The sequence below is a fragment of the Planococcus citri genome, chromosome 2 (genome assembly GCF_950023065.1).
Source record: "Planococcus citri chromosome 2, ihPlaCitr1.1, whole genome shotgun sequence".
In the NCBI taxonomy this organism is placed as follows: domain Eukaryota; kingdom Metazoa; phylum Arthropoda; class Insecta; order Hemiptera; family Pseudococcidae; genus Planococcus; species Planococcus citri.
The window spans coordinates 66,156,457-66,164,361 of record NC_088678.1 but is presented as its reverse complement, the minus strand read 5'-3'; the positions used below and the strand labels follow the sequence as shown (position 1 = coordinate 66,164,361).

At 34.1% G+C, this 7,905-nt stretch overlaps 1 protein-coding gene and 1 long non-coding RNA gene across 5 annotated transcripts in view; one reads left to right on the top strand and one right to left on the bottom strand.

Moving 5' to 3' along the window:
* LOC135837181 (uncharacterized) overlaps positions 1 to 7,905 on the top strand; it is a 94,943-nt gene that overhangs the window by 61,768 nt on the left and 25,270 nt on the right. The window lies entirely within an intron of this gene.
* LOC135837165 (vesicular glutamate transporter 3-like) lies at positions 211 to 7,176 on the bottom strand. Of its 4 annotated transcripts, XM_065352351.1 has the most exons (11): positions 6,411 to 7,176; positions 5,657 to 5,803; positions 5,373 to 5,556; positions 5,047 to 5,277; positions 2,207 to 2,381; positions 1,989 to 2,119; positions 1,757 to 1,880; positions 1,532 to 1,665; positions 1,285 to 1,427; positions 1,078 to 1,198; positions 211 to 1,002 (listed from the first exon to the last, which is right to left on the bottom strand). In XM_065352351.1, the coding sequence occupies exons 2-11, from the start codon at positions 5,734 to 5,736 to the stop codon at positions 841 to 843; spliced, it is 1,485 nt and encodes a 494-aa protein (XP_065208423.1). In that variant the 5' UTR covers positions 5,737 to 5,803; positions 6,411 to 7,176; the 3' UTR covers positions 211 to 840. The 4 variants fall into 4 exon arrangements, with proteins under 4 accessions (XP_065208423.1, XP_065208422.1, XP_065208424.1 ...); XM_065352350.1 differs by lacking the exon at positions 6,411 to 7,176 and having other exon boundaries at positions 5,657 to 6,115; XM_065352352.1 differs by lacking the exon at positions 6,411 to 7,176 and having other exon boundaries at positions 5,373 to 5,582; positions 5,657 to 6,112.

Below are 7,905 nucleotides of genomic sequence, written 5' to 3'. Positions count from 1 at the left end.
ATAATATACTTTTTCGATCAAATGCAGGTAACGGGTATTTTAGAAAAGAAAATTTGAGAAACATTTGAATGAAATTTGTAATCCAATCTACGAGTAATAAGCCTTTGAAAAAATATTTATCATTTTCGAAAATTCAAAACAATAAACACGTCATTCATCAAAGAAACATGAAGCAGGTGAAGTTAAAGCACAGAAAAAAAAATTAAGAACATCATTTTGAAAATTATTTTATTTGAGTGTTGAACTTCAAAATCATAATGCAACAGCTACCCACTGGAATGAATTAAGACAGAGATTTTTGCCTCCACCTACTAAATATTTTAAAATAGGAATTAAATACGTACTGAGCCAATTTGCAGCCTGGTTCAGTTTTCATGTCTTTGAAAAATTTTCAGCGAATTTATTTCCATTACGAACACATTTTCCCTATAATGCCAAGTACCGGGGGACTACCAGTTTAGCCGAGCTAACAGATAATGCACGCCATCTGTTAGCAGAATCAAAAAGCTGAAACTGGTTCGAGCGTCTATAGAGGTCAACACTGAGGAGCTCAGGGTCTCTAAACTACCCGGCTAGCTCCAAGGTGCTTGTGTAGATGTCACTAGAAAGCAACGGGAAACTACTAGTGGAAGCTCGAAACAACGTCGATTCCCCAGAATAATCGCAGTGGCAATAGGCATTCGCCTCCACCCTGTTAGGGTACCACAAAAATGCGATTTCCAATGTCCTGTAAAGGACAAGGAACCACGACGACGACGATACTTTTAAAATCATCTTACTGTATTCATTTTTTCCCCTGAAATACAAATTATGAAATTTTAAATCCGAAGAATGTATTAATTATTTCTTCTCGTCCAATTCATTCAAATAATAATCTTCTTCAACGAAAGCCAACGAAGACCACAGTTGAGGTTCGCTAGATCCATACAGTAAAAATACCACTGCTCCTAATACCGACATAGCAGCCGCCAAGTAAAAGCAGTAATTCCATTCTTGCGCAGTCTGTAAATTTTAAAAATGCAGAATTAGGTGAAATAAAAATATTCAACAACAAAAATTGTGAAAAAAATAACTTACGTGATTCTTTATCATAAACCCTGTCACTGTTTGAGAAATTATGGAACTTGCGGAGAAACTAAACGTCGTCATGCCTGCTATGACACTCGAATGGTCGGGAGCTAAAGCAACACTGACAATCCTGCATTGAAATTTATGAAATTAAAATTTTCTCAATTTAATCATTATGGCCAAGGATGACTTGTGAGAGTGTTTGTTTATACTTACTGTAAAATTAAAGGCACGAATGCCATGATGATTTGTATCGAAATGAAGAAAGTAAGAGTAGTGGTGAAATCAGTTATAAAAGCTGCGCCCACGAAAAGCACGCTGGCTACGATGAAAGCTGTGCTGATTAACGTTTTATGTATCTGTGAAACAAAATAGGTACCTAACCATAATTAAAACTTTTCAAGAAGCTACTTATGTAAGTACCTAGACCTACCAATGGTACATATATTGATTCAATTCTTACCCTCGTCAATGTAACACCACTGTTGTTCTTCCAATAATCCATGAACATTCCACAAATAGGGAACATGAAAATGTAAACAGCGTTCGGAATACAAGATATGAGCCCTATTTCGTCTGTTTCCTTACCAGTCGAATCTGAAATCATAATAATTATAGCATTTGGTTTACGTGATGATGATCTCTGCCTATTTGAATTTGTAAAACACTTTCATTGATGAGTAGGTACCTTGAATATATAGAGGTAAACATGTTCCCAAAATACTTGCGACCCAAATAAAAGTAAAAATATTGATGCATAGAGCCCAAACAGGTGTTGATAACAGGATACTTTTATACGGATGGCTTTTGCTCTGAAAGGAATCAAAAGGAAATTATGACATTTGCATTCCATTAATGCTTATACATGATGAACCAGAACATCATAATTATACGAAGTATGGATGGAAATTGAAACCTACTTCCATTCTTGCTTCGTGATCGGTTTCTTGAAGAATATATAAGCGTTCGTTTCTCGAAATCCATGTGTCCTGAGAAGGTTTATTTTTCACCGTGATCATACAAATCACTGCCACCACCACTGATATAATTCCTAATTGAAAATTGAAAATTTATTGCATTGCCCAGAATTGATTTATATTTTCAAGTAGGTGTACTTCCGGATGTATAATTTATTCACCTGTGACGTAAAATACCATCTGCCATCCCCATATGTGAGCTAAATATCCGCACATCGGATAAGTCAATGCTAGACCAACATTTGTGCCGTTGAAACTGAAGGATATCAAAGTTGATCGTTCTTCTTTCGGTATCCAACGTGAAAATATTTCCGTGGTGCTGATGTAAAAGAAATTCTGCAACGAAATGAAATTCATGATATAAAAAGTAGTTAGGTATACTTTCAATTTCACACATTATGCATCTGCGGTTAATAATTCCAACGGAAAATGATCGGATCTGATTAGGTTTGAACAGATCTGGTGGTCTACTCTTTTATCAGAACTCTGAGACCTGGTCACCATCAACTTCGATTCGTAGAATTTCCGGATTTTATCAGATCTGGTCCAATTCAATCATGTCTATAATCAGGTCTAAATTATTGAATTGATGATTCAAAACTCAGATCAAATTAGATCTAGAAGAGCGTTCTGGTCTAATCTGACTTGATCATGGCTCAATCATTTTTTACTGGAAGGTTCTCTGAAATTGAATTTGGTGAATATTTTGAAAATAAATGAATAGAAGTCACTCGAGATGTCCGCCTCAGATTTGAATGCGAATGTGATTTAAAAAAAAAAAACCATGGCTTGAAACCCTCTCATGCCAAAATTGGTGAATTTCTAAAATGTGTGGGTTTTCTTTTTCAAACGTAATTTTACAGTAATAATGCTAAAAATCAGCTCAACTCAAGAGGCTGATATCGACTCCTGCAGCCCTTGTGGAGGAGCTTTCATGATTATTTGACTTTTCCAGGATTTTCAAGTCCCCCCCCCCCCAGAAGGTTTAGAAATTACATTGAGCAGCTGAAGCTGAAAATCGAGTTCTAGCTTACTTTCTAGTGCAGATCTACATTATTGTGATGTATTTTGGCACCTGTAGAGCACTTCGAAATTTTTGAATAAAATGAGATCATAATGATTAGGAGCTCCAAATGGTCTGGTTACTTGATAAATGTTTTTTGGAAATTCACTAATAAGTTAAACTTTTGAATTAGTTCTTCTGGAATTTCGTGATAACCACTTGATCGATCGAATGTACGGTCTTCAATAAGTGCCAACTAAATTTTATGGTATGCTACATTTCATTTTGGGTCATTCCATGCCAAATCGGCGGATTTTTGCACGAGTGGTCTTCGATTTTTTTCAAAATCAGATCATTTGTAGAGGTCATCAAACGATGACGAATGACGCAAACCGGACATTTTTTCGATTTTTTTTGACGGAGCTGTGACGCTTCAAAGTTCTCCAAAATGGCCGAAAATGGAAAATTTCAGTTGCAAATTGCTCCGGTTGTACGTGGTATAGAATTTTGAACTTTTTTTCAAATTGTAGTACTTTGAGAGGGTAATCGACGAGTGATGTCAAAATCAGTGTTGCCACTTTTAAAAACCTAAAAAAGTCGATTTCAAAACTTATAATTTAAATATAACCACGATGTCCGCCAGTAAAAATTCTGAAAAAATTCTCAGTTTCAGTCCTTTTTATGTAGAATAACATATCAGAAAATTGGAGGGGCCTTTTTTTTCATTTTCGAGAAAAAAAAATTACAAGTTTTACAATTGCGGCAAAAGTACCATCAGAAACCTAAAAAATGAAAATTTTTGCATTTTTGAAATACTTTACCAATGTGTAGACGATAATGTGAAAAAAATCCCTCTCCCCCCATTTGTCAACGAATTGACATTTTTCATGCTATAAATTTTTATTTCAAGAGTGAAATATATGCATTTTTCGTCAATTTGTCGACAAATTGGGAGGAGGGGGATTTTTTCACATTATCGTCCACACGTTGGTAAAATATTTCAAAAATGCAAAAATTTTCATTTTTTAGGTTTCTGATGGTACTTTTGCAGCAATTGTAAAACTTGTAATTTTTTTTTCTCGAAAATGAAAAAAAGGCCCCTCCAATTTTCTGATATGTTATTCTACATAAAAAGGACTAAAACTGAGAATTTTTTCAGAATTTTTACTGGCGGACATCATGGTTATATTTAAATTATAAGTTTTGAAATCGACTTTTTTAGGTTTTTAAAAGTGGCAACACTGATTTTGACATCACTCGTCGATTACCCTCTCAAAGTACTACAATTTGAAAAAAAGTTCAAAATTCTATACCACGTACAACCGGAGCAATTTGCAACTGAAATTTTCCATTTTCGGCCATTTTGGAGAACTTTGAAGCGTCACAGTTCTGTCAAAAAAAATCGAAAAAATGTCCGATTTGCGTCATTCGTCATCGTTTGATGACCTCTACAAATGATCTGATTTTGAAAAAAATCGAAGACCCCTCGTGCAAAAATCCGCCGATTTGGCATGGAATGACCCTTTGGCTTTTCTTGAGCAATTTGAAAATTTTGGAGAATACAAGTAATTATTTACGTCGGTTCGTTTTGTTTAAACAGAAAAAATGTATAAAACGCTTGAAAAATCCACATAAGTAAATACAGCTTCTTTGAATTCGTTGAATTTTCAAAAGTTTTCCAAAAAAATCCAGCTTGGTTTTGTTTAAATCTCAGAGGAACAACACGAGTAGAAAACATTTGTTAGGTAAAAGAACTTTTTGAAAATATGTTGGAAATCAGGGATTTGAGCTTTTTTAAAACTTTCATTTTTCTTCGAAAGCTCAACTTTTTGGTGATTCGGTCAATTGGGCAGGATACCTTATTACACTCATCAAACCAATTTATTTCCTCAACATAAGAAACGAGAGTACCTCCAAAAAGGTAAATTAATTCAAAATCTCGGGGAGGGTCGATCAGCTATCATATTATCGGGCTGCTTAAAAATGAAATATGATCACCTCGAAAACTCCGGTCAGTATACGACACGCCAAAAAGAGCTGAAAATCGATGTACAATATGGCCGGATGAAGTATGGTCAGGATACCAGATACCAACATACACACGGAACAGGTAACCGATCCTCCAAACCAGTTCACTGGAAACGTGCCCAAAAATGATAGCAAACCTCCATACGATAGTATGCTTAAAACAAAACCAATGGTTTTCGTATCCCAGTTGAATTCTGGAGGCTGAAGCAGAACTGTATTAGAGACCCACTTCTATATACTTACCTACTTACAATAAAAATGCTTTCATTATCAATCCATTAATTGATAATTTTCACCTGCGTGATTGTAATATTTCCTTCTTTATGTGTCTTATTTTTGGTCATCTCGACCACAGTGATATTCATATTGTTTCTCAACACTTGGAAATTAACGAAACACATAAATAGCACAATAGCTACCAGCAATCGTTTCGAAAACCATAACGAAGTGGCTGGTACAAGTTTTTGAGATACTCGACTTCTAATCAAGTAATTTCAAAAAAATGCCTGGGTAAATGATGAATTAAATTTTTCAAAGTGTTTATTACCTTTATTTCGTTATAGCGGAAATTATTACGTACATTTTTCTAGAACCTTGACTAGTTTTCAAGAGTTGGGATGAAACGTCCTTTCCAATTCCATTGATGCCGTTTTTCTCCATTTTTCGACGTCAAGTTGATTTCAGCGAATTTCCAAGAAAGAATATTTCCATCGGAAACTTTTGCCATCTATTTCACCACATTATATTCGAGTTAAAATGAATGTAGATGTAGGAAAGGTACTTCGAGTCCGTAAATATTAACGACACATTTACATGTTTTGCACAACTACCAAGTTTTTCTTTCTATACTCGAGGAAAGAATCCATGTTAAGGTAGTTTGCGGAAAAACAATAATTCATTATCGTGTGGTCACTATCTCGTTTATGTAGGTGATAGTACCTCTGAAGTCGTATTGTTTCGTATTTTTAGCGGTGCTTGGTGCTCCTTAATCATGCACTAAATGGACGACCTTCGAAATATATTTCGACAGAATGCATATTATTATATACGATGAAATGTTTGGAAAAATTTATCGATATTTTATTTATATTTTGAACACATATTGCATTGTGTACAGTATGAAAATTATTTGTGTATTCAATTCAAGTGGTTCCCTTTTCTCATTTATTTATTTATTCGCCACATTTTTTTTTTTGTTTCAAAATTTGAAAAGTCGGGTGGAAATCATTAAACTTACGATTTAGAAATGTTTATTCAAGATAGGTAGATACCTCAAGTTGTTGAAATTTTCGCATTAAGTACAGTGATAAGCAATATTTTACTGAAGAACTTACCTACTCAACGAGGTGTAGGTTTAGGTATGAATCTGTTCGCAAAAATTTGGTCATGTCAACTTCCTAAAAAATCCAAAGTCACAAACGCGATTTTTAATGTTATCACTTCTGTATTTTTCCTACATGAAAAAAAACTGATAAAATACGAGTAAAAAAATATGCCTGCTGTTTGATAAAAAAGATATGTACTAACACAGCAATTCAGTCCTAATGGAGCTTACGTAGGTAGTTGAAAGTGTACGTCAGCTTGTATTATTTTTAATTTTTTTCTGTTGCTTGAAGAAATTTTTCATTGGGTTGAATGAGTGCCAAGCCAACATTTCAATCCCATCAAGAGCACTTTTTTCATTTAATCTCTTTCTTGGTTCATTTCTGAGTTCATCTTTCGTTGATCATTGAATACGATCGATCAAATAAGTAGATGATCATGATTTATGGATAGGTTTTCACTTGGATGGATTGATGCTTGTTTTTTTTTTTGAAATGTAGCTTACGAAGCGAAACGTTTTTGTGAATTGCTTTTGGTAGACGTGAAATAGAATTAAAGTTTTCGGGTCAATATTTTGCACATGTGGCAAAAGCCCAACGTTTTAGAATTTTGATGTTTTTCCAAATTCAAAAAAAAAATAGTTGTTTGAAATGGATAGAAATAATGTTTTCTGAGTTTTTTATTTCAAATTACGTACCTACTTGAATTTTTTGCTTACTTTTTAGAGCTTTCAAAGAGTCAGTCTGAGCCAAATCAACCGAAATTTGCTTGATGACTGATGGATCACTAATTTTTTGAAGATCTCCACGATTTTTTTTTGTTGTTAGGAAGAGTATCAGAAAATCTTAATATTGGACTCCGATTTTAACTCTGCAGTAATTTGAGTGTTTTTTCAATTTTATTTTAGATTTTGAAGGCCTATTTTTAGGTAGAGTGCCAAATCAGTGTTGCCGCTTCTGATGACGTAAAAAATTATAATATGAATTGACGAAAAATTTTGGATTTTCAGTAATACGCTAGTTTTTGACCTTGAAAAATTGAAAATTCGTGCAAGGTGAACATCAGAGAAAGTACCTTAATATAGGTTAGACCTCAGAACAGTCCACTTGGTAATTCGGAAGAGTTTATGTACCAAATTTTTCTTATGATCAAATTCACCCAGATGACGTATTTTTGACTAAAAATTTGAAAGTGCAATGCTTGAGAGTCATATTTGAAGTAAGTATGAGTATAGTAGAATAGAGAGATTGATAAAGGTAGGACAGGTGGGAAGGGAGAGTACCTACCTACCTACTATTAAAATGTTGAAAATCAGTATTTTAGTCATTCTTGGGCGATTTCTCATCGCGTTGATATGACCCTAAAACCAAAAAATTGAAAGAAGTAAACCTCTGAGCAATAATTTTGGTTTTTGTGAGCTTATTTGGAGGTATGAAGAGATAGGGGATTTTCAAAAAAGTGAAAATTCACATAATCAGTCGAAAGAACTTTTTTAAGAGTAATTTT

Excerpts from the sequence above, each read along its gene's own strand:
- LOC135837165 (XM_065352351.1), bottom strand. The coding sequence starts at position 5,736 with ATGGAGAAAAACGGCATCAATGGAATTGGAAAGGACGTTTCATCCCAA. Across the intron at positions 2,382-5,046 it reads TACTGACCGGAGTTTTCGAG|AATTTCTTTTACATCAGCAC; the intron begins GTGATCATATTT and ends ATTTCGTTGCAG. Across the intron at positions 2,120-2,206 it reads GATGGTATTTTACGTCACAG|GAATTATATCAGTGGTGGTG; the intron begins GTGAATAAATTA and ends ATTTTCAATTAG.